Consider the following 26,588-nt stretch of genomic DNA (forward strand, 5'->3'; position numbering starts at 1 on the left):
TGGTGTTTACACACATAAAGAGGGGGCCCTCCTAATGAGGGGAGGGGGGGATTCATCTTGACACAGAGCAGAAGTCCTGTGTTGTTTGCCCAGTGGGTCACAGGCACTGTGGAGGAGGGAAACTGGGAGCTCTGCCAGCTACTGATACGTTTACAGGAACACTTTGCTCATACCCAACCCTAAATAAGCTTCATTTTAGCTGCTGACACAAGCCCAAAGTGCTTCAGATGAGCAGGTCCAGCAGGAGGGAAAGGTTTTCCAGCAGGATCTTCACCGTTTCCTCTTCGATTCTCAACTTTTATCATAGTCAGATACTTCCAGCGTGGATAGGATACTAGAAATTCTTCCAATGGAATAACATACTTGTCATCTTTACATCACACACACACACCCAGAAACACACTGTGTGAGCCAGGTCAGGTGTGTGAGTGATGCTGTTGAAGAAGGACACAAAGCTTGTCAGAAAGCAATGACCCAGACCCCAAAAGCCTTCTGGAGCTCTTTTGACAGGTGAGTCAAGGTTAATACATTATATTACTGTACATACTTTTAAAATGATCTCATTGTGTTTAAACCATAGTATTATAATTGTTTGTATTGCTACAGTTTTTTGTTGCATAATCTTAGGTTGCAACTAAAGGCAGAGGTGTAAAGAGTACTGATATCTCCGACTCAAGTAAAAGTACTGTAGTACAAGTAAGTCGTACCAAAAATACTCAAGTACAAGTAAAAAGTAGTGCAATTAAAAAGTAGTCAAAGTAAAAGTTACTAGTTACTTTCACCCCCCATATTTTTTTTTTGGTAATAAATCTTGCGACGGTTCCCTTGCATATAGGCAAGGCAAGGCTAATTTATTTATATAGCACATTTTATACACAAGGCAATTGTGCTTTACATGATCAAAAATTGCATCAGAAAACATTGAACAGCTTAAAATCTATGAGAACATTTAAAATCATCAATAAAACCATTTAAAATCATCAACAAACACATTACGTCAACAACATGACCAAAAATCTCCCTCTCAATCCTACGCAGTAGAGAAAAAGAGTGCCTTTAACTTTGAATTAAAAATGTTCACATGTGATGCTGACGCAGTTTGTTCCACTTTGCAGCATAACAACTAAAAGCAGCAACACCATGTTTACTGTGAGCTCTGGGCTCCACTATCTGACCTGTGTCCATAGATCTGAGAGACCTGCTGGGTTCATACCTGACTAACATCTCACTGATGTATTCTGGACCAAACCCATTCACAGATTTATACACCAGCAGCAGAACTTTAAAGTCTATTCTGAGGCTGACTGGGAGCCAGTGTAAAGACTTTAAAACTGGAGTAATGTGCTCTGACTTCTTTGTTCTGAACCAGCTGTAGATGTTTGATGCTCTTTAGGAGGATTCCTGTCTGAAGACCATTACAATAGTCCAGTCTATTATATATTTGTCTGTTATTTATCAAAATGGTATTTATTTCAAAATGTTGTTTTTATTTATTTAATTATGAGTCTTTTGGGCTTCCATAAAAAAAAATTGCGATATATCGTGAAATTGATTTTTTTTCACACCCCTAATTATGGGGGCATTAATGTTTTCCCTCCTCAAATCTGTGTCACTTAAGATCAAACAACTTGATATTTTTCCACCTGAGCTAAAATAAGTTTGACACCCCTGTTGTAGAGGATGTGATTTTTTTTTCTTTTATTACCAAACATCTAAACAAATGTAATTCTTCTGAGAACAAAACACCGCAGCCTACCGACATGTTATATTGTGATTATTATGACATGTAATTACATTTATTGAGACACGTTTGAACAGTTTTCACAAACTCACGCCTCCTCGGTTCTCTATCGTTTTCCGTTTCACTCCCGGCTGAACTTTGAACAGCCTTCGAAGGTTCCCCCAGCTGTTCCGTCCCTAATCATGTGGGCGGAGTGTTTATCGCTGAACACTAATATTCTCCAAACAGTATTCCACACTCTGTGGAAACACACGTATACACACTCTGCCATGCAGGGTTTGTTTAGTGGAATAGAGGAGATGATTCTACTTTTATACTTTTCAGATCACAGAACAAATGATGCAATCAGGGTTGGGGTCAATTATAATTGTAATCATGCAATTCATAAATTATTACAAGTATGGCATAATTATAATCATAATTGTAATTGTAGTTGAATATATCTATTGCTGTTGTAATCCTAATTTAATTGTAATTGACTTTGGAATTAGAATGGAAATTCTTTAAAAACTGTAATTTACAATTTAATTCAACGCAAAACTTTTAATATGTTTCGATTCGTCGAAGTACGTGACCCAGAAGTGAAGCGTTGCACATTCCGAGGTATCTTCAGCTTTGCAACACTTAGGAGTCTCTAAATCCTCTGAAATCTTGTCATGCCACACTGCCGTTAGCATAGCCGTTAGCGTCGGATGAGAGTTCACTTCCGCATCACGTACTTTGGCAAATCGGTAATATAGAAAATTAATAAAGGTGTTCGTTTTCCGTTTTTGTTTTCTGTACCGAAGCAAAAGAGCTTGAATTTGAAAAAACAAGGCGTTTTCCGTTTTTTCATTTTGGTTTTGGAAACAAATATCAAATAATGAGTGTTTTTTGAAAAACGAATGAACAAATGATACACGGATTATTGTCTTTAGTTGGTTTTGTAGTTTTCCAAAATTAATTATCTTGTGATTTGGTTCCTGTATGTAGAGAGACTGTTGCTTTTCTTTCTTAAATGTGTTGGGGGAGGGGCTTCATGCTATATAAGAGGCCTTCAGCACCACAGGAGTAGTGTGTGTGTGTGTGCGTAGGAAGGGGAGCTGAGTACATGGCAGGTATAAACTCCTGGAAAAAGACTGAGAAAGCTGTAAATATTGTACAAAGAACTACACATGGGTTTGGTGTCGGTAAATCCATTTTTTTGCACTTTTTGGACGGACTTTGCACAATAAAGTCACTCAACACGAGTCTGACGACACTATGTGATGTAGTTCCTGAGATATTAAAAGCTGAAAATGAAAGAAAAGCAAGGACACACCTCATTAAAATGGCCATATTTAAAAAAAATATTCATCCTATCACACTAAAAATTTACAATGTGCCTATTGGATAATCACGGAAACAATGGGTAAAAAATTCAGAATTTTTTGAGACAAAGTATGTGGGCCATTTGTTGGAATGACCATGTTTCCCTATGTTGTTTTACTAACCACTCTACCATCAACAGAGGTACGGCAGACTGGTTTGGAGTGAGCAAAGACACTGACAGCACCCAGCGATGGAGGAGGAAGAGCCTGCATCACTGCAGCCATATGTACGGAGGTCTGAAGGCACAGGTGATGAGGGAGATGGAGCTGCTCAGCCAAGACAGTCCCACCGAGACCCCTCCATCCCTCCACGTCCCACCTCCTCACCCCAGTCAGCACCACTATGGCATGCAGAAGGTAGGCTGGGGCCAGGGCCACATTCTAGATCAGTACGCGATGGCACTACGGGGGGTACTTGAGATAGAGCAAGAGGAAAATACCAAATGAAAGCATTAAAAATATGGGTTTTTATAATGTTTATTTTTAATTAAAAATGATAATCACACTGAATATCACCAGCAACTCACTAAACGACCACAAAAACACACAACATAAGAGAAATATTTACTGAATGATAGAAATAAACAACAAAAAACACACACATTAAGAGAGAAAAATACTTACCATTACCAGCAACACACAAAACGACAACAAAGACATACTAAAAAAGAGAAAAATATACAAGATCACTGCAAAATACACGAAAAATAACGGAGAACATACAAAATGACATAAGAAACAACTAAACAACAACAACAACACACACACTAAGAGAGAAAATTTTAAATAATACCAACAACACACAAAAACAACAACAAAAACGCACAAAATAAGAGAGAAATATACTGAATAGTAAAAAGAAGAGACAACCAACAACAAAATACACAAAATGACACAAAAAACTCACAAAATGATGATAGAAATGATCTTCATTATAACACGAACTGAAAATACAAAGGTCAGTCTTAGTCCCATCAGCCAAGAGTTGACCATAAATGATAAAAACTATAAAATAAATCTATTCAGGAGGAACTAAATAATGTTTCTTTCCACTTATTTACAAAATGAGGTTCTTTAAAATGTGTATTATCACTCATTCATTCCATCATTATGCTCTATAGTAGTTTTTTCACAGAATTCTGAGCAAAATGTTCTAGTTGGACATAAGGTGGTACTTGGATTCAAAAGTACGAGAAATTGGGTACTGAGCCAAAAGAGTTTGAGAACCACTGTTCTAGATTTAAATAAGTAAACTGGAATGCTTAAATACTTTTCGTCTACTGCACTTTCTCACTTTCAAGTTCCTGTTTTGACGCGGTGCACTACGTTTAATCTGATTGGTCGGCTATGATGTGATGCATATGGTTTGTTGTCTGGTAATTTCATTTTTTTTTTGTAGTTTGACAATGTTTGTTGCTCATTTTAAAACTAAAATTTACTCTAATTTACTCAGTAATGGTTGGGTGTAGAAATGCAACAAATGACTTTACTTCTTTTAAAACGTACTTGCGCACAAGTATAGTTACTGATTTAGAAATATACTGAAAAAAGTGCAAGTACCCATAAAACCAACTCAATTGGAGTAATGTTAGTACTTGTAATCCATTACTTTCACCTCTGTCAGTTTGAAACATGATAAGCTCATACAGAGTTCTAATGGTAATAAATAAAAAAATAAATAAAAAAATAAATAAATAAATAAAAAAATAAATAAATAAATAAATAAATAAATAAATAAATAAATAAATAAATAAATAAATAAATAAATAAATAAATAAATAAATAAATAAATAAATAATACATTTTGTGTGCAGATTGTAGACCCCCTGGCCCGGGGTCGTGCCTTCCGTATGGCAGAGGAGGTCCCACAATCTTCTATCCCACCGGGCAAGGCGTCCCTCTGCTCCTTCTCCAGCTCCCATTCTGCCAACAATCGACTTCCACGACGACGCAAGCGAGAGTCTGTAGCTGTAATGAGTATCAAGGCTGCTGCAGCATTGATGAAGGTGTTTGTTTGATGATAATTAATATTGCTGTGTTTAATATTAACTGTTACGTTTCCTGAAAAACAGCTTATATGTTGTGATCTTAAGTATGCTGTTTTAGTTTCGACACTTTTAAACCAATTGCAGAGTTACTGATATGTGCGCATGCGCAGTGCTCAAACAAGAGTGTGGAGAAAATGTATGTAGCCATATGATTGGCTGAAAGCAAACACACCTGATTGGCTGATGAATCTGTCAGTTTTATCAGCCAATGGTGACGTTCGTTGACCCGCGACGTCAGGGCAGTCTCAAAAATCACCGCACACATTTCTCTCACAAATGCAGAGGTTTCACAGCACAGAAGCAGTTTGTAAATGCACATTCAGCAATTCGCATTATCTGTGGATTTATATTACAAGTGTGCCTCAAAATAATATTTGTGAAGTAGAGCGTGTGCATTTCAGAATTTATATTGCAAGTTTGCATGAAATATATATTTGCAAAACCGATCGTGTGCATTTGTGAATGTGAAATACAACTGTGAAACAAAACATGTGCATTCGTGAAAAACCCTGCAAGAGTTCATTCATTATGTTACTGTTCTGATTCCATAGTTCTCTTTCATAACATTCGTTTCGATGTCTCACTATGGGATGTATGCCTCTGCATTATTCCCCAGAAGCCCAATCTCATTTCGCCAATCCTGATTGGCTGGTGAAATGTATTCATCCGCTGCAAATAGTCCCACCTACTAGAAAGAAAGAGGATGAGGCTCTTTGCATCTGTCTGCCCCGGAAGTCCCCGGTCTAATCCCCACCTGTTTGGCACAAGGCGTTCTCGGCTCCTCAGGGCGCTCGGTTTAACATGCCTAAACTGTCTGTATCCCGGCCCGCCCAACCGTCACAACACGGTTTCTCTGGCCCAAGAAGCCTTCGGCCTCGGCTGCAGCTTTGCCGGCACCGCCCGGGCAGCATACTCTAGGAAAAAGAAGAGAGCAGCCTGATGCTCTCCTCTCATCATCTACAGTAACGCAGCTAGACATTCCCTGTTTTCTAGCTCCACTTGTTCTGCTTCCAGGCGTGCAAATGAGGGCCCCTCACGCCCCTGCCTCCCCGCTACCACGGCTCGGTCCAAAGGCTACCGGGAGAAAAGGACATTTTTTGATGGAGGTTCCGGCTGTTGCCTCTCTAAAAAATGTCAAAAGCATGCACACACACTCATATTCTTACCAAAAATATAGTGTGCCCCGCTGTCACACCCAGGCTGAGGGCGCAGAATATGTTACCATAAGCAGCACGGTGGCAACACCTGCCGTTCCCCCTTGGTGGGTGGGCTGTTGGGCCGTTGTTGCCCTGCCCCCCGGGGGGCAAGCAGACGATGCTCCCCTCGGGGGCGTTGGCAGAGTTCCACCATTAGAAGCTGCTGCAGGTATTTTCTGGTCCCCAAACGGGGGGGTTCCGGGATTCGCCCTATCCTGGAATTACGTGCTCTGAACGAATATGTCAGGAAATACAGGTTCAGAATTCTTACGCATGCCTACCTGCTGCACATGGTACGTCAAAACGATTGGTTCACGTCTGTAGACCTGAAAGACGCATACTTCCATATTCCAATATATCCTACGATTTGTTTTCTGGGGGATATGTTACTAGTACCAGGTACTCCCCTTCGGCCACTCACTGAACCCAAGGGTGTCGTGCACAAAATGATGATACATTTGGAGCTATGTTGGCATTTTTCTGGGTTGGATGGAGTGATCTAGTGGAGTTAGGTAGGGTTAGGGTAATGAATGGCACTTAATGACAGCCTAACTTAAAAAGTAAAGTGTTACCGACTTCTCTATCCGGGTCATTGGAAAAAAGAAAAACAAAAACCATGAAAAATGGTTAAAATCTCTGTTTCATGGTCACCTACTGTATAGTCAAAAATGCTGCAGCCTGAAAAGCTCATACTGACATGCTGAATAGTATCCATTGTTTATCTTATTGAAAGTGTTATTTCCAATGTTGGAAAACAGTGTGATATTAAAGATTATTTTCTACTATATGATTTAAAACTTTACATACATTCCCAAGGATTTGATATGTGTGTCCTTGTGTTTATTAGGGCAGGTCTTTGACTGATAGCACTGCTGCTTGTAGTCGCAGACAAAGTTTCATGCCTTCCAGTTTCTTTGAAGACGACACGGTGGATTTTCCTGATGATCTGGATACTTCGTTTTTTACCCGAGTGAGCATCGGACACACTTTGACCCTCAGCATTAAAACACACAAGCTGCTGTCAAGTGATGTGTTCTCCATGGGAACCAGTGACGTTTACTTGGTTCTACTCTGAGCTTCTGATCTTTGTGCAGGAAGGCCTGCCGGATGAATCTACCAGCTACGTCGATGAAGTCTTTGAGACGCCGTCAGAGGCTGCGATCAATGAGCTCGACGAAAGCGAGCTCACAGGAAGTGCACTCGACAAGAATGAGCTACAGAGGAATCATTTAATGCTGTGAGCTTGTTTATAATTCATATAACTAGTACAGTGCCCGTTGGAAGTATGTATTCATATAGTGGGAGGAGCTTAAGTAGAGTTGTCAATTATGGTCAAATGAGTATGTGTTTGAAGGTTGGATATACAAAGAGGTGTACATACTCTGTACTCTGTAGTGTTTTAAAGGGGTTTATGTGTGTGTGATGGCCACGGCCACACATTAAGGTTAAGTTACACAGTTATCATTGTTTCTTTGTGTTTCAATTAATGCACTGTCTGTTAATCCTGATTTTCTTTGTTTTTGAGTTACCTGTGGAATGTCTTCCTGGTCTGGCAAAAGATGGTGGAGAGGGCGGAGCTGACTTTTATGCTGAGACCCACGCCCATCGGACCAGACCAAGTCATTGAACTCATAGGGGGATTGGGAGTTTTTTATGTTAGATTTAAGTTAGTATATATCATGTTCTCCCCTGTGTGTGTCTGATGGAATATCCAACTCATATATAAGTCTCCCCTTGTGTGTTAGTTGGGGGTGGTGTGGGTTGTGTTAACACCATGCTGTGGAAGTTCCTTCTTGGGTAAAATAAAACCCAAATTGTTCAACTGCAAACCTGTTTCCTGTTCCTTGGCTACTTGGTCCACGACATTTGGTGGCAGTGGTGGGATCATCCAGTAAAGGACACCAGGTTTTTTTTGCTGCAGTTTTTTTCTTCTCTCTTCTCTTCTTCCCACCGTGATTGCATAGTTATGCAGAGAGGTGGAAGAAGTACAAGAACAGCACACAGAGACAACCAGCCTCAGATGACAGGAACGGAGGCCCTAAATGAGGGTGAGGAAGAAAATGGAGCTACTGGAGGGGTGGACAGTACTGAGGGCGAAGGTAAGGAGCCTTCATTATCTGACCTGGTCTCCTTGTTTCGGGCCCATATGACGCAGCAGGAAGCCCGAGAGGCCAGACAGCTGGAGGAAAATGCCCGACAGGAGCACCGCTCCAGAACACTCCAACACCAGTTCCAACTACTACAGCTGGAAGTGCAGGCTCGTACCTCCCCACTCTCAGAGCCTCTGTTAGCAGAGCTTGAACCACCAGATCTGGAGCAGCGGTCAGGTGAGCCTGAACAGTCTGTGCCTGAGCATCAGGACATGGCAGCTAATAACTTTCAAATCTCAACCAGTAAGGCGCTGTTTCATGAGCCCAGACTAGAAAGGCTCACAGAGGAAGATGATGTTGAACATTTTTTAATCACCTTCGAACGCATTGCACATGCTTGTCGGTGGCAGAAACAGGATTGGGTTTTTCATCTTATTCCTTTGCTCTCTGGCAAAGCTAGGGGAGCATATGTAAATATGGATGTTGATGATTCTCTTGAATATGATAAAGTAAAAATGGCAATTTTGGATAAATATGATATAAATCCAGAGACATATAGATTAAGATTTCGGTCTCTTGAAATACCTCCTGATGAAAACCCAAAAGAGCTTTATGCAAGGCTTAAGGAGCTATATGGAAAGTGGATTAACCCCAAAGGTAAAACAACCCATGAAATTGGCGAACTCATCATCTTGGAGCAGTACTTCAGAATGCTGTCTCCTGAGTTGCAGGTTTGGATTAAGGAGCGTAATCCAGGGTCTGCAGCTGAGGCTGCCAAGATGGCTGATGTGTTTGTCGCTGCACGGAGGAAAGGTCAGCCATGGAGCTATACAGCATGGGAAAGGAACGACAGTCGCAAATTATTCCCGCAATTTCATCAAACACCAACCACTGATGTAGGTAGGACTCCCATGAGGGACAGCCAGTCAGCTAATGCATCTCAAAAATACCCTGCTAAAAAGCTGATTTGTTATCGGTGTGGAATGGAGGGCCATACCAAACCAATGTGCCCCAAAGAATCGCCCAAGATAACACAAGTATGTTTTGTACCTCGGGCGGATGAGCCTGAAATCAAATTGAACTCAGAGGCCAAAATGTCCTTGATTGAAATCAATGGCCAAACTTTACAGGCTCTTATTGACTCAGGCAGCGACCAGACCCTCGTACACAGACATTTTTTACCACCAAATGTTATCAGCATTAAGGATACTGTCCCTGTTTTTTGTGTGCATGGAGACAAAAAGCCTTATCCAACAGCAGACGTGTACATCAAGGTACAAGGGCAAACATATCTCGTAAATGTTGGTGTTGCTGATAATTTGCCATTTCCTGCTGTGCTTGGTCGAGACCTACCTGTACTTTTTGATTTGTTGGATTCCAGCCGTGGATGTAATGCGGCAGTTACCAGAGCTCAAAGCCAGAGGTTGGAGGAGACCTCTCCAACACTAAGTGCCCTGCCATTCTATGATGCAGACCTGGAGACAGCACCTGGGAAGTCTCGTAAGTCACGTCGTCAGAAAAGGCAAGAGAAATTCCATAAGACTGTTGTAGCGCCACTCTCTGGTCCTGACCCTGAATTGCCTTTGGGTTTTGGAATTCCAAGCAATGTCATTGAGATGCAACAAAACGACACAACATTGGTACCTCTTTTTCAGAGAGCTAAGGAGGCGGGACAAGGAACTGTTCCTGATTCTTGCAGCAGTGAGGATTTTTTTCTAAAAGGTGGTATCCTTTATCGCCAGCAGGGGTCTGCCATACAGTTGGTGGTTCCGGGAGCAGCCAGGAAAACTGTGCTGACCTTGGGACACTCGGTGCCATGGGCAGGCCATCTTGGTAAGCACAGAACCATTGCTCGCATTAAACCCCACTTTTACTGGCCTGGCCTACGTGCAGATGTAGGACTGTTCTGCAAAAGTTGCCCTCAGTGCCAGAAGACATCCTCGAGAATCCCCTCCAGAGCTCCACTCCAGCCACTGCCAATCATCAGTACTCCATTTGAGCGGTTAGGGATGGACATTGTGGGACCTGTGGAAAGGAGTAAAGCAGGCAATCGTTATATGCTTGTGATAACTGATTATGCTACAAGATATCCGGAAGTTTTTCCCCTGAAGTCCATGAAAGCTAAATCAGTGGCGTTTTGCCTGGTCCAATTGTTTTCAAGGGTTGGATTTCCTCGTGAGATCCTTACCGACCGGGGAACTAATTTTATGTCTACCCTATTGAAACAAGTGTATCAGCTGCTGGGTATTAGGAGTTTAAGGACAACTCCATATCACCCTCAAACAGACGGGCTCACCGAACGCTTCAATCAGACCATGAAGCAGATGCTCAGGAAATTTGTGAATGAGACTGGTGTTGACTGGGATCAATGGCTGCCTTACCTCCTTTTTGCATATAGGGAGGTACCCCAGGCCTCCACTGGCTTCTCCCCATTTGAACTGTTATATGGTCATGAAGTAAGGGGTCCCCTATCTTTATTGAAAGATGTTTGGGAGGGAAATCAGGCAGGTGGGGGGGCTGATAACATAATTTCCTATGTTGTGCAGATGAGAGATCGGCTGGAAAAGATGAGGGGGCTTGCCCAGTCCCACATGGCAGAGTCTCAGCGGCGTCAGAAGGTCTGGTATGATCGGTCAGCCCGGCAGAGGTCCTTCAACCCTGGTCAAAAGGTACTCGTACTCCTTCCAAGCGATGGCAGTAAGTTGCTGGCACAGTGGCAAGGACCATTTGAGGTCCAACGTAAAATTGGGCAAACTACCTACCAAGTTTCCACCCCGGGCCGGCCACGCTCTAGTAGGAGGCTGCATGTGAACCTCCTTAAAGAATGGGTTGACAGACCTGGAAAGGGAGAAGTGTTGCTGATCAGGAAGGTTCCAGAGGATGAGGAAATGGAGGAGCAATACCTGCCCGCAGCTGCCTCCCTGGACATGCACCTCAGTCACCTGCCTGAAGAAAAGCAACAACAGGTGAGGGTTAGATGTAACCCCGAAATATTTCAGAAAAACCCGGGAAGAACACACCTTGTTGAACATAATATTGTGTTAAAAGAGGGAGCTTCTGTGAGACGTTTGAGTTACAGAATACCTGAACGGATGCTCTCTGTGCTGAAGGAGGAAGTCGATTTCATGTTGTCCCTGGGGATCATCGAGCAATCTAAAAGTGAGTGGTGCAATCCAGTGGTCTTGGTCCCAAAGAAGGATGGCAGCATCCGTTTCTGCATTGATTTCAGGTATTTAAACACAATCTCACAGTTCGATTCATATCCTACTCCACGGATTGATGATATGATTGAACGCCTGGGAAAGGCGAAATACCTAACCACCATAGATCTTTGCAAAGGCTATTGGCAGTTGCCCCTTGCTCAGCACTCCAGAGAATTGACTGCCTTCCGGACACCAGGGGGCTTGTATCAGTTTACAGTCATGCCCTTTGGACTACATGGTGCCCCTGCAACATTCCAGAGGCTAATGGACCAGGTCCTGTGTGAATTCTCAGACTTTGCTTCAGCATATCTCGATGACATTGTCATTTACAGCACCACCTGGGAGGATCATCTTGAACATCTGGAGAAGGTGCTAGGCCGCCTTCAGTCGGCTGGGCTGACCATCAATCCCGCTAAATGTTTCTTTGCTAAAGCGGAGACCGAGTACCTGGGTTTTATAATTGGAAATGGGCTTATAAAGCCACAAGTGAGTAAAATCCATGCCATTGAGTCATGCCCACTGCCAGAGACCAGAAAGCAGCTAAGGTCATTTTTGGGCATGGCAGGGTTTTACCATCGCTTTATCCCTCATTTTTCTGCCAGGGCAGCTTCCCTTACTGATCGGACTGGATCCAAATGTCCGAACAAGGTGCTCTGGACGAAGGAAGCGGAGGCAGCCTTTCGGGACATTCAACATTCAATGAGTAAGAGCCCAGTCCTGTACAGTCCAGATTTTAAAAAGCATTTCATTTTGCAAACTGATGCTTCGGAGAGGGGTCTGGGGGCTGTTCTAATCCAGGAATCAGCAGAAAAGCGACATCCAGTAGCATTCATCAGTCGTAAGCTGTTTCCAAGGGAGGTCCGGTATTCAACTGTGGAGAAGGAGGCTCTCGCAGTCAAGTGGGCAATGGACTCTTTTAAGTACTATCTTCTGGGCCGGGAGTTTACGCTGGAGACGGATCACAAGGCTCTTCAGTGGCTTGAGAAGATGAAGGACACGAATGGAAGAATCACTCGATGGTATCTTGCAATGCAGCCATTCCGCTTCATCATCCATCATATTCCAGGACGGGACAATTGTACAGCGGACTACCTCTCTCGCTGTCCCAGTGAGAGCTTCGAAGGGGGGGAGTGTGTGATGGCCACGGCCACACATTAAGGTTAAGTTACACAGTTATCATTGTTTCTTTGTGTTTCAATTAATGCACTGTCTGTTAATCCTGATTTTCTTTGTTTTTGAGTTACCTGTGGAATGTCTTCCTGGTCTGGCAAAAGATGGTGGAGAGGGCGGAGCTGACTTTTATGCTGAGACCCACGCCCATCGGACCAGACCAAGTCATTGAACTCATAGGGGGATTGGGAGTTTTTTATGTTAGATTTAAGTTAGTATATATCATGTTCTCCCCTGTGTGTGTCTGATGGAATATCCAACTCATATATAAGTCTCCCCTTGTGTGTTAGTTGGGGGTGGTGTGGGTTGTGTTAACACCATGCTGTGGAAGTTCCTTCTTGGGTAAAATAAAACCCAAATTGTTCAACTGCAAACCTGTTTCCTGTTCCTTGGCTACTTGGTCCACGACAGTGTGGGTGCAAAGTAAAATAGTGGGTGCGATTTCCCTGTTTTAATTCTATGGGACATGTGTGAGATAAATGTGTTTGTTGTTTTTACTCATTCTTGCATTTTTTTCGTTTGGTATATTTTTCTGTAATGCATGTTTCTTGGAGTCAATTTGTGTGTTTTTGGAGCCTTTTTGTATATTTTTGTGCATTTCTGTTGTCGTTTTGTGTACTTCTTATATCAATATTGTTTAGTTTTTGTTTTATTTTACTCATTTAGTATATTTTTATTATAAATACATTGTGTATTCCGGGAACTCTTTTGTTGTCGCAAAACTCTCTCTAAACAGCTCTGTGTGCGTTCAGCATGTACATCCAAGGTGAACGTTTGTAATGCTGTATTTGCAGAGAAATGTGCCGCTTTCAACACAGCTGCGGTGCGGCTTTTTTTTTTTTTTTAAAGCTTATTTTGTATTACATTACAACATGGAAAACACATTTAAGTGAGTCCTAACCCAAACCTTCCCCTAAACAAGCTACACTACAGAACTCACTCACACGTGCTGTCCCTTATAGGGGAAAAAAAGCCAAAAGTGGCACATATTGTGCTGCTGTTTATTAATAAATGTACCTGTGTGGTATTTATTAATGCATGCATCAGCAAATTTAACCGTCAATTGTCTTTCTGGTTTATTTGAATTTAAAAAATATCTAGATTTATTTTGTATATTGCCAGGTTCAGAAATAATATTGAGATATGAGTTTTGGCCCATATTGTCCAGCACTACTTACAAGGACAAAAATATGAAACGCACTGAGGCTAAATATCTTCATTGATTCGCCACCGTTGAAAGTTCTGAAAGTATTTTAAGCGAGAAAGTGACCAAGTAGAATATCAAAATGTGGTCATTTGATTCATAAAACTCACTTATACACATTTTATTTTGACATTTCAGAGATTCCATATTGTCTATTGACTACTGATGAAACGTGCCCTATTTACAAAATATTTTAAAAAAAACTATTGGAAAACAAGAAGATATGCTTTTGTTTTGAAAAGAAGATGTTTGATTTTCAGCTTGAAGCCAGTCCCAGGACGATTTTATTTTCCGCTCGCAATGCATCATGGGGCGGTTGAGTACGACTAGTGTGCCCACCGTGCATACTTAAAAAATGTCCCGATTAAATATACATCTGGGTATTTCTCATGTACTCAATCTTTTCGAACTGTCTAATGTAAACACTCGACATACTCATTTTGACATCAAACTAAGTATGAGTAGTATGTTAGTATGGCATTTACAACACGGCAACAGTCTTTCTAATCATGTAAAACAGAAGTCTTTCTCTTCCCTTCCCATCCTTCTAGGCCTTTGGAGAGAGGATGGCGTAAAGCAAAGGACAACTCACTGGTTCAACCTAAAATACGCATTAAACAAGACGTTGTGAGTGTCAACAGCCAACCGCAGCGTGAGCAAAGAATTGTTGTACCACTGAAGGAGCTTTTTGCCCTCGAGAAGAGGCCATACGGCCTGGGCATCATGGGCCGTCTGACTAACCGAACATACCGCAAACGCATCGACAGCTATGTGAAGAGGCAGATTGAAGACATGGACGCTCACAGGTGGTAATACAATGTAAAATGATCTTTAGGCCCCAAGAAATACAGTGAGAAGAACTCTGTTTGTTTATTCAGGCCTTTTTTTACCTACTGGATCACATGTGTCCATTTGATTATTACCATTGTGGCTGTCAGCATCTATGGCATCGCTCCTGTGGGCTTCACTCAGTATGAAACTGTGGACTCAGTGAGTGGAATACACACTGCTATTCTATGGTGAATAATTTATTTGTCACAACTGATGTTACATGTGTCACTGCATTTCTAGGTGCTGAGCAACAAAGGCATTTATGAAAATGTGAAGTTTGTGCAGCAGCAGAACTTCTGGATTGGTCCGAGCTCGGTGAGGATGTTTTCAGCTACCGTTTTCTAGATCCAAATGACTATTCGCTCACGTTTTCACAATTACCTTGTTTTTGGTTTGTTTTTAGTTGGAAATGTATTTGCTTTTTACTCTTTAAACTGCACCAACTGGAGCTGCTTTTGAACATAACATTGTTCCAAAAAGCTTGGACATATGTAGTGAGACCAAGAGCTTTCTTTATCTGATGCAAGAGTGCTAACCATCATTTGACCATGATGCCAATGTTAAATTACATCAACTAGTGGAATGTCGACCCTTTTTATCTTTCTTTTTTTTAATTTAGTTTTTTATTAACTTCAGTCAACACAGTACAGTAAAAAAGATTGTAGAGTTTTCCTACTACATAGCCATTTTTGAATTTGCAAACTTCAGCTTTTAGTATTGATAATATTGTTTTATTTGAATTATTTTCTTATACTAGAAAGGTTAACTGAAGTTTTTTTCCCCCATCTTTGATGTGTTTTGTGTCAACATTTACTGCAGCGGATCTCTGCGTGTGTGTTTGCACCTGCTTGTCAGGCGTACTATTTACCTGTGCTAAAACAATCACAGCAAATGGTTCCAGATTTAATGAATTGCATTGCGTCCCCTGCATTCATTTATTTGCATTTCCTCCTCCCATATTTTTGCTCCCCCTGGGAGATCCGCCTTCTATGCATCTTCATTAGAGGGAAACATGCTAAATGGAATGAGGTCGTATTTTGACGCGCTGAAGACGCACAGTCCTGATTCCCTGGAGTTTGCACTCCTTATTAGCACGTGGAGTGACATTTGCATACGTTTTAATACCCCTAAACCTTGATTAAATCTGCACTTCAATGTGTTAGAGGAGGCATAACCAACTATAGCTGAAACATAAGCATATCGGGTCTCCATCTCGTAAAGAAAACATCTTTTTTTTAGAATTTTTAATGCAGATATCATAAGCAGGGGGGTCCGGTTTGAACCACCTTAAGGTAATACACTTGAGAGCTGCAATGAGCAGTATATTCAAGAGATATTTTTTCACTCTACCATTAAAGGTCCAGTATTATGCTATTTTTCACCCATCTCCATTAGTTCTAAAAACCCCAACAACATAGTATTTGAGGTTTATTTTCCCAAACTCGCCTGTTTTCCAGAGTCTTAGCCCTCTGAAAAGTCACTCTCTGAGCGCTCCTAAAAACAGTTTTTTGGCGCTTCATAAATATGCATGAGTGGGCATAGCAGCAGCAGTAAATAATTTACATTCTTCTTTCTGCTTATCTCACAGAAATAGTCCATTTAAGACGAGAGTCCATTATTTTGTCTGACCACTGCGTCAGATTGGGTTACAAACACGTCAGATCATCACATCAAAGCAATATGAGGCGGTATAACGGCTACTAAAAGTGGAACAGATTGTGAGCGCTCTTTGGTTTATCTATAAACTGGATTATCTATACTGAACATAAATATATTAACTGTAATATCAACCTGCCTTCGCTATGTTTGTTTCTGTGAGGTAGTTTGAGAGGGAGGAGCTCACATTCTTATAGGGTAGGAGGAGCCAGATAGTTCCACGTTGTGATGTCATAAGGTGAGAAAAATCCAACTTTGAGCTGAAATTTTACAAATTGTGGAATAACAAGGGAGGGAGGAAACAACCTTTTCAACTTTGGCCCTCTGACTGAGGCTAAAGGAATGTATATCACTGTAGCAAAACCCTTATAAAGTCTTTAACTCACTCGAACAATGTTGCCCCCCTGCAGGAGGCGCTAATCCACCTTGGAGCAAAGTTCTCTCCATGCATGCGACAAGATGAAGAGATCCATAAACTGATGCAGGAGAAAAGAACAATAGAGATGAAGTCAGGCTGCTGTGTAAGGAAGGATCGCTCAGGCTGTCTACAAACACTCCAGGAGGAGTGCTCGGTCAGCAGATCCCCTTCCTATAACTCATCCAACTGTTGTTTTTGTTGTTACAGTAAAGCAACACTAAGGATGTTTGAGCATTTGTTTATAGTTACTGTTTGTGTGAGTCATAAAGTATAACCCTCCACTTGCTGCAGAGCACGCTGGCATTATGGGTCAAATGGCCTCAACATCCCAGTACTCCACATTTAAGAGGTCACCAACGTCAGCATGGGGCTGTCTGCCATCAGGACCCCAGGTACTGTTTGGCCATTCAATATACAGTATATACTGTAGAACAGATAAAATGTATTGTAGCAATGATTCTTATTATTATTGAACAATATACTTGCATTGCTATTGTACAAGGCTATATTTAGTTCATAATTGTTAGTCCGAAAAATAATGAAAGTTGACTGAAATCTCGGGCAGGGATTGTCATAGTTCTTCATTTTTCATTTATATGATAAAATGCATTTTATAGATAGATGGTGTAATTCTGTTGAGCGGGGAGTTCAGTCAAATTGCTAAACCAAATCAAAGGCACGATCCATTGTGACTTTGATCTAGTATAGCAAGGATCATTGCATTATTTTGGTTTTTGGTCTCCAATCAACTTTATTGGTTCCATTTGTTTAAGTATATTTCAGCATCTAATCTGTTTATCTTATGAACAGATTTATCCATTTTTTTTTTTTTTAGATTTTTTTTTAGATTTTTTTTTCTTAAATGTCTGTTTGTTGTTTCTGCTTACTAACATGTATTGTTCTTTAGAACTTGTTTGGAGCCAGCATCAGTTACACCGCATGAGTGGCTGGATGACATCACCCAGTGGCCAGTAAGTAAAGGCGTAAGAAAAAAAATCGATTCGGCGGTATATTGCTATATTTCACCACACAATTATTGTATTGATCCAAAAAATGCCAAAATCGATTTTTTTTTTGGTTTCATGTTTTTAACTTGAATTGCACTAACATGTGCATAGCACATAGGTGAGCATTTCAGCATCCTTCGCGCAGTGCTACGTATGTATTTTTGTAACGCCCCGCCCCCACGCTCTCTCCCGTGTTTATGAAGCAGCATGAGCTCGGCTACGGAGTGGGTGGGAGGTGGGCGGGCCGTCCTCTGGCCCTACGTCATCCTGCGTGAGGAGGAAGTCATTGTCCCGTCTATAGACACGCTCACTCATGAATATGCATAAGTAGGCCGCAAATCAGCCTGTTTGTGTAGAGAAATGAAAGTGACTAAACCTCTGGAAAACAGGCGAGTTTGAGATAATAAACCTCAAATACTATGTTTTTGGGGTTCTTAGAACAAATGGAGATGGGTGAAAAATAGCACGACATGGGACCTTTAAGGAGGATACGAACAATATGATATGAGAAAACTAACCCAGCAGTGACTTTGGTAAAGTAAGAAAGATATTCACAGAAGTCCAGCACTTCAGAAGCATGACTGGTCCAGGATGCTTTTGCTTTGATAGTTGTAATGTCCCCTCCGTTGTTTATTTTAATATGTTGAATATATCCCTCCGCAGTATATTGTAACCCCTTTCACCTGAATATGGAGGATATCGTGCAGCTACTGCTCCAAAAATAGTCACTAACACACACCGCTAGACTTCTCCCGGCCATTCCAGACGAGACCAACTGAGGAAAATGACGGACATCCCAAAAGTAAATAAGGAGGGCGGGACTTTTGCGAAAGCCAAATTACAGTCAGTTACCATTTACTTTTTATCGCTAGTTAAAAAAAAAGAAATACATTGTATTTCATACCATTTCATACTGTGAAATTTGTAATTATTGATTTCGCAACACCTCTACCAGTAAGCACATAACACATTTTTTATACATTTTTTTTTCTATAAACATGTCAAATTTAGACCTAGATTGCTAATGCATTGGTAGATTTTGGGATACTTGGGTTTTTATTTTGTTGTACTGTTGCATGTGTCGTAGATCTGTACCAAACACAGTGGAAATCACACCAACCTCCCTCACATAGACTGCACCATCACAGGCCGCCCCTGCTGCATCGGAACTAAAGGGAGGTAAGAACATTCCCACCAAACACCCAATGTAATGTAGATGTTCTTTTTTGGGCGAGATTTGATTGGTCGGTCTGAGCCTCAAATGAGCCCTTATTTAGTCAATGAAATTGTTTTGGTTTTTTAAAATATTTCAAAATCGGTCCAAATTTAGCCCCAATATAGTCGTTGAAATTTAGTTGTCATTGGATTGTTCTTGTTAGGTGTTAGTAAAATAGAAACATGATGATTTCCTGTGAAACTTAATGAAAATAAAACAATTCCAATTCCGAGAAATAAAGTGTTACGTGTTTAAACTTAAAGTGAAAATGTGAAAATGTCGTATTCAATAAGTGGGTTTTAAAGGGCCCATGTTACGCTAAATCGACTTTTCTGTGCTTTAAACATCATAAAAGTGCTATTTGGGCTTCATACACATGCTCAAAGTGAAACATTTGATGACGCGTTCCCACTTTAATGACAAATTTGACGCGCACTGAGCTGGAGAAGCCACGCCTCCAGGAAGCTCTCTGCCTATGGCAAGCCCTTTTAGCATTTAATAAGATATCTGAAATTCAATTGCAGATATCTGCAATTCAATTGTTACATGTAAAAATGTAATTGCAGATATCTGAAATTCAATTTTGACATGTGTCAATTCTAATTCATGATATCTACAATTCAATTGTTACATGTAACAATTGAATTGTAGATATCTGCAATTCAATTTTGACATGTGGCAATTCTAATTCATGATATCTACAATTCAATTGTTACATGTAACAATTGAATTGTAGATATCTGCAATTCAATTTTGACATGTGGCAATTCTAATTCATGATATCTACAATTCAATTGTTACATGTTGTAATTCAATTGTAGATATCTGCAATTCAATTGTTACATGTAACAATTGTATTACAGATATCTGCAATTGTTCTCACATTGCAGATATCTGTAATCTAATTGTTACATGTAACAATTGAATTGCAGATATCTGCAATTGAATTACAACATGTAACAATTGAATTGCAGATATCTGTAATACAATTATTACACGTAACAATTGTATTACAGATATCTGCAATTGAATTACAACATGTCGAAATTGAATTCTTGATATCTGCAATTACATTTTTAAATGTAACAATTGAATTGCAGATATCTGCAATTACATTTTTACATGTAAAAATGTAATTGCAGATATCTGTAATTCAGTTTCTACATGTCGAAATGACATTTTGACATGTTGAAATATATTTGTTACGTGTGAAAATGGCTTTACAGATATCTTGAATTAACATTTCAACATGTCAAAATTACATTTGAACATGTTCAAATGTAATTTCCACTAGTGAAAACTAAATTGCTACATGTCCGCCAGACTTATTAAATGTTAAAAGGGCTTGCCATACTCTGCCGTGACTGACATGTAAACAGATACGCCCACTCATGAATATGCATACACATCCCGCAAATCAGCCTGTTTGTGTAGAGTTGCTCAGAAAGTGACTTTTCAGAGGCTAAAACTCTGAAAAAAGGAGAGTTTGGGAAAATAAACCTGAAATACTATGTTTTTGGGGTTCTTAGAATAAATGGAAATGGGTGAAAAATAGCATGACATGGGACCTTTAAACTGGTAGCCATTCACTAGCTTTGAAGTAGCTCGCACTTTCAGAAAGGTTGGTGACCCCAGGATTAGAAGGTCATAACCATCCAACGGGTGTTTTCCAAACGTTCTCTTGCAGATGTGAAATCACGTCCAGAGAGTACTGTGACTTCATGCAGGGTTACTTCCATGTGGAGGCTACGCTGTGCTCACAGGTAAAAGTCACGCAGCTGCTAAAGGTGAGGCTTGAATTTAAAATGTCCGCCTTGCTCAGCAGGCAACTGTTCATAAGTAATGCACACTAAGCTGCTCATGTAGTCATTGACAAAATCTCGACATTTTTGGAGACTCATCAGTGGGTTTTCTGTCTCTCAGGTGGCCTGTATGGATGAAGTGTGTGGTTTGCTGCCTTTTCTCAATCCAGAGATCCCAGATCAGTTTTCTCGTCTGTGGCTTTCTCTCTTTCTTCACGCTGGGTGAATGAACAGTGAATGAACATGTCTGAATTCTACAGATTAGCTGTAAAATTGCACATGAAACTGTGGTCAAGAGTAACACACACACCTGCTGCTTTATGCCTGCAGCATCCTCCACTGCATGGTGTCGGTGTTGTTCCAAATGATTGTTCTGAGGGATCTGGAGAAACTGGCTGGCTGGTTGAGGATCTCCATCATCTACATGCTGAGTGGTATAACTGGAAACTTGGCCTCTGCTATTTTTCTGCCCTACAGAGCAGAGGTACGGTCATCCATCGCTCATCTTCTATGTCTCTGGAAAAATGTAAATAACAGCTTCACGCTATATCTAAAGCAAGTCAGTACGAATGTTGACAAATGAAGCGGCCTACACTGTAAAGCTTAAAGAGTAGCTAAACCCCAAACACACTTTTTTCAGCTGAATACATATGTATTTATGTATTAAGTAATGCCGTTGATTGATCCTAGTCCAACTCTTCACATTTTTGTACTTTTAATGTTAATATACTGTCCTCTATTGCTTGAACATCAGCTATTGCAATTGAATTTTGCTAATGACTGAGATTTTTTTTTTTTAATTTATTTTTAAATTTCAATTTTGCAAAAAAATCAATAAATCCCACCTTCTTTTTCTTTTTTTGGTGTTGCTCAGATCACTTGTTGTAGCCTGCAGGCCATAGTTAGCTTAGCACAGTGCATAGAGACTGTCCTGTGAATGTTACCTTAATGCTGCAAAGAACAATAATGAACATTTGTTTTATCCTCCTCTCAGGTGGGTCCTGCTGGCAGCCAGTTTGGGATCCTGGCCTGTCTGTTCGTGGAGCTTTTTCAGAGCTGGCAGGTCCTCGAGAGGCCATGGCGAGCTTTTGCTAAGTTGTCGGCCATCTTTGTCTTCTTCTTCACCTTTGGTTTACTCCCATGGATTGACAACTTTGCCCACATGTGCGGTTTTGTGTCGGGGTTCTTCCTGTCCTTCGCCTTCCTGCCATACATCACGTAGGTGTTAAATTTGAAACGTTACGTTTTAGTCCGTTTATGAAGTTTAGTTTGTAATAATTGTTTAACTATGAGAGTGCACGATTTAATTTGCTAAAAGATTAGAATAAAATACAGATAAACAGAAATCGAATTATTTGAATGTTCTCAATATCTAGACCAAGGTTTCTCAACTGGTCTCGCCCTGGGTCCCACATTTTGCAACGGTCATTAAAGGTCCAGTGTTATGCTAATTTTCACCCATCTCCAATTGTTGTAAGAACCCCAACAACATAGTATTTGACATTTATTTTCTCAAACTCGCCTCTTTTCTGGAATTTTATGCTGCGTTCACACCGAATGCGTTTTCTGCAGCACCGTACGCATCTGCTGCACGAAACGTACTGCAGGGTCCGCAGGATCGAAAAATGTCCCCATTTGCATCAAACGCACGTCTGAAGCGAAGCCCCGCCCACAAGCGACACATCCAACATGGTGAGTTTCACTGCCTGCTGAAGCGAGGAGCTGCGCTCCTTTTTCTCCTCTCACAAACATAAAACACCAGTGAAAAAAGCCGGTGTGATTAGCGACTAATGCTATCCTAGCTCAGTGCTACAGAGAGAAATTTTACCTGCTACTACCACCTCCTCGCTAATTCTCCTCCACGCCAAATGCTTCCTAGTTCGGTCTCGGTTATAAAGGCCGTGTCATTCAGCTCCAGGTGGTCACACACAGCTTCTACTCCATGGTTGAATGGGTGAACAGACCGGTGTCTGTGTTGACGGCCTGACGTCATTGTCAACAAAGACTCTGATTGGCTTTCGTCATGCGAAACAGTCGCAGGAGTTCAATATTTTCAACTCTTGCGGGTGTGCGTATATGCGTAAAATCGGGAGCGCGCTCGTACGGCCAACGCACTTGACGTACGAATCGCACCGCGCTGCCGCACTGGAAAGATTTCGCATCTGGGACGCATCTATCCATTGACTTTGTGTGTAATCTGAAAGTACGAACATTTTGTGATGCATCCGGTGTGAACGCAGCATTAGCCCTCTGAAAAGTCACTTTCATACCGCTCCTAAAAACAGGCTGTTTTTTGGGCTTTCGTGCATATGCATGCTCAGTGCTGCTTCAATGTGTGTGTTTATCACAGCAGCAGCAGTAAATCAATAACTGTCACTTTCTTCTCCTCCTCACCTTTCCTGGTCACAGAAATAGTCAATTTAAGACGATAGCCTATTGTTTTGTCCGACCGCTGCGTCACACTGGGTCACAATCATCCCATAAAGGCAATACGAGGTGGTACAACGGCTACTAAAAGTGGAACTGATTGTGAGCGCTCTTCGATTTATCTATATACTTGACTATCGATATACTGAACGTAAAGATATTAACTGTGATATCAACCTGCCTTTGCTTTGCTTGTTTTAGCTGTGAGGTAGATTGAGAGGGAGGAGCTCACATTCTTATGTAAGGTAGGAGGCGCCAGGATTGACAGGAGGAGGAGTTTCTGCGTTATGACATCACAACGCATGAAAAATCAACTCGCCCGTTTGGAGCTGACTTTTTGCAAAATGTGGAATAGCAAGGGAAGGAGGAAACAGAACTTTTTAAACTATGGCCCTCTGAATGAGGCTGAAGGAATGTATATCACTGTAGCAAAACCATTATAAAGTAAATACTTGCCTTTAAATCCACTAATTCTCTGGTCTTTGGTGAGAGCAGACGTGTTTTCGTTTGCTCCGATAACACGACCTTGGCTACAGCTGGCTACAGCTGAACAGCCTGAACAGCCTGAAAAACTGGGCCCAAGACTGAAGGAAAATGGTGAAAAAACCGCAGGGAGGCCCTTCAGAACCCAATTCGGGTTTGGAAGAGGTCAAGGAGATGATACGCGAGGGTCTACAAGAGGGTCTGCCGAGATAAAGTCGTTGGAAAAGACGCTGGAAAATTCACTGGAAAGACTACAAAGCGAAACAAAGGTACTGAAAGAAAAGAATGAAAGAAATGCTGAAGAGATAAAATTGTTGAACGCGAGGGTTGAACAGCTGGAACAAAAGGAAAGAGAGAAAGATGTCATCATCACAGGCCTAAAGATAAAACCCAGGAGTGACGAAGAAACAAAATCGATTGAACAACAGGTCATTGACTACCTGAAGTCGAAGGACATTGTCCTGAACCCTGACAACATCAACTCCTGCCATCTCCTGCCAAAGAGAAATGATACCAGAGCTGTAAAAATAATCTTCACGAATATAAAATTCAAAGGAGAAATAATCAAGCAAGGAAACAAACTCAAGGGAACGAAGGTGTACATCAATGAAAACCTGACGAAACAAAATGCAAGCATTGCATGGAAAGCACGCCAAATAAAAAAAGAAGGAAAGATTTTGAAGACGTGGTCAAAAAACTGCAGGATTTACATCCTGGAAGAAGAGGACGGAAAACCAGTTCTCATCAAAACGATGGACAACCTGGGAAAATACGAAGGATCCACCTAAACAACAACATTACTGATGGTAATCATGGATATGGACCCAGATCTATATAAACACTGGAAACAAAACTCAGACTGTGATTATTTTACGGAGACCGAATTAAATGTGGAAACCAAGAGTAAAAAAGGTCTGTCATTTATTCATTTTAATTGCTAGGTGGTGGGGTGATTAAGGATTACATTAAATTTAAATTCAAAGTGTTTATTGTCATATGTGCAGTTAGAAACACGATTTTTTTTATATACAATGAAATTACTACCTTGCTTATGAACTAAGATATAATAATGTGTTTATACAAGTTAAATCTAACAGTGGAAAATACAACACTGCCAATAAAACTAACAACAGCAGTTAGAAACACGCTTATGAACTAAGATATATTACATTAAAATACTACTTTGCTTGTGAACTGGAATGTGGTGATGTGTTTATACAAGTTGGATCTGATCCCATCATCAGACAGTGGAAAATACAACACTGCCAATAGAACTAACAACAGCTGGATTACCCTTGATGTAGAGACAAAACAAGGTGACATTGTGGATGAAAAGGGAAAAACCTTCCAACAGCAGGGAACAAGGCCAACAAAAACAAAGATAGAGAGGACAACACTGACTACAGATGGACGTTCAGAAGAAATCAAGAATGTTTTGACCAGAGAGACATGTAAACCCATGTAAATCTGCGATGGTAAAACAGGGGACGGGACCCGGATAAGCAAACTGCTTCTCTCGTCTCCTTTTTCGGCATGTACAAAAAATGTAAAAAAAAAAAAAAAAAAAAAAAAAAAAAGGGAATGTAACCATGTCGGAAATAAACTGAATAAATAAAAAAATAAATAAATAAATAAATTGCAACCCACTTTTTTTTTCGAATTAAATCAACCAAATTTAGTCTTTGAAAAATTACTGTTCAAACATATATCATCTTTTTAAAAACATAAATCGAAATATTTTCCTGTGCAACACGCATTTCACAGCATGCCTGTCAAAAGAAAAGTCCAACACGAGAGACTTTAAGTATTTATTTATTTTTAACCAGATGTCCGCAACCCACTTTTGGGTCCCGACCCACCAGTTGAGAATGCCTGATCTAGACTTTACTGTACTGACTTTGATTAACTTTGAGCTTTGAATGTTTAATGCATTTTTCTGAAGACTGAAACAGTTTGTCTTTGAACTCGCAGCTTTGGGCATTTTGACATGTACCGAAAGCAAGTGCAGATCTGTGTCTTCCTGCTGGCCTTCGTGGCTCTGCTGTCTGCTCTGGCTGTTCTCTTCTACGTCTATCCCATCAAGTGTGAGTGGTGTGAGTACCTCACTTGCATCCCATTCACAGACAAGTTCTGTGAAAAGTACGACTTGAACGCACACCTCCTTTGACTGTGTAACACAAGCTGGATCGCTTCTGCGTTAAAGCTGCAGTATGCAATTTTTTTTGTTGCCTGATTTGGTCTCAAATCCAAACTAACCTTTAAGCATATTGTAATTGTAAAGTTATTGTAAAGTTGCGGATTTCGGCGGCACAACGGTTACACGGTAAAGCAAGCCAAAAATAAAAGGAAGACTGACATGGAGAAGCTAGGGCTGGGCAATATGGACCAAAACTCATATCACAATATTTTTTTCTCAAAATGGCGATATACGAAATAAATCTCGATAATTTTAATTCAAATAAAGTTGTCCCAGGGTTAAATTTGATGATGCAAAATGCCACACAGGCACATTTATTAACTAACAGCTGCACAATTTGTGGCACTTTTTCTAGGCTTTTTCTCCTATAAGGGACAGCACATGTGAGTAAGTTCTGTAGTGTGGCTTGTTTAGGGGAAGGTTTGGGTTAGGACTCACTTAAATGTGTTTTCCATGTTGTATTGTAATACAAAATAAGCTTTAAAAAAAAAAAAAAAGCCGCACCGCGACTGTGTTGAAAGCGGCACATTTCTCTGCAAATACAGCATTA

At 40.7% G+C, this 26,588-nt stretch overlaps 1 protein-coding gene across 5 annotated transcripts; it reads left to right on the plus strand.

The window, feature by feature from the left end:
• Nucleotides 1-26,588, plus strand: rhbdf1b (rhomboid 5 homolog 1b (Drosophila)). Of its 5 annotated transcripts, XM_028475415.1 has the most exons (18): nucleotides 1-510; nucleotides 3,231-3,447; nucleotides 4,905-5,096; nucleotides 7,182-7,304; nucleotides 7,429-7,571; nucleotides 14,553-14,807; nucleotides 14,880-14,991; nucleotides 15,073-15,147; nucleotides 16,899-17,060; nucleotides 17,198-17,298; nucleotides 17,814-17,877; nucleotides 19,001-19,092; nucleotides 20,817-20,916; nucleotides 21,053-21,153; nucleotides 21,262-21,415; nucleotides 21,926-22,149; nucleotides 23,341-23,460; nucleotides 23,560-23,976. In XM_028475415.1, the coding sequence occupies exons 1-17, from the start codon at nucleotides 470-472 to the stop codon at nucleotides 23,444-23,446; spliced, it is 2,262 nt and encodes a 753-aa protein (XP_028331216.1). In that variant the 5' UTR covers nucleotides 1-469; the 3' UTR covers nucleotides 23,447-23,460; nucleotides 23,560-23,976. The 5 variants fall into 5 exon arrangements, with proteins under 5 accessions (XP_028331216.1, XP_028331215.1, XP_028331213.1 ...); XM_028475414.1 differs by having other exon boundaries at nucleotides 23,341-23,976; XM_028475412.1 differs by lacking the exons at nucleotides 23,341-23,460; nucleotides 23,560-23,976 and adding an exon at nucleotides 25,813-26,588 and having other exon boundaries at nucleotides 2-510.

Source organism: Gouania willdenowi, chromosome 19 (genome assembly GCF_900634775.1).
Source record: "Gouania willdenowi chromosome 19, fGouWil2.1, whole genome shotgun sequence".
Classification (NCBI taxonomy): domain Eukaryota; kingdom Metazoa; phylum Chordata; class Actinopteri; order Blenniiformes; family Gobiesocidae; genus Gouania; species Gouania willdenowi.

What these genes read in the sequence shown, in the direction of transcription:
- rhbdf1b (XM_028475412.1), top strand. Translation starts at nt 470, where the DNA reads ATGACCCAGACCCCAAAAGCCTTCTGGAGCTCTTTTGACAG. An exon ending in GAAGACATGGACGCTCACAG is followed by an intron (nt 14,808 to 14,879) that starts GTGGTAATACAA and finishes TTGTTTATTCAG; the next exon opens with GCCTTTTTTTACCTACTGGA. An exon ending in TTCTGCCCTACAGAGCAGAG is followed by an intron (nt 21,416 to 21,925) that starts GTACGGTCATCC and finishes TCCTCCTCTCAG; the next exon opens with GTGGGTCCTGCTGGCAGCCA.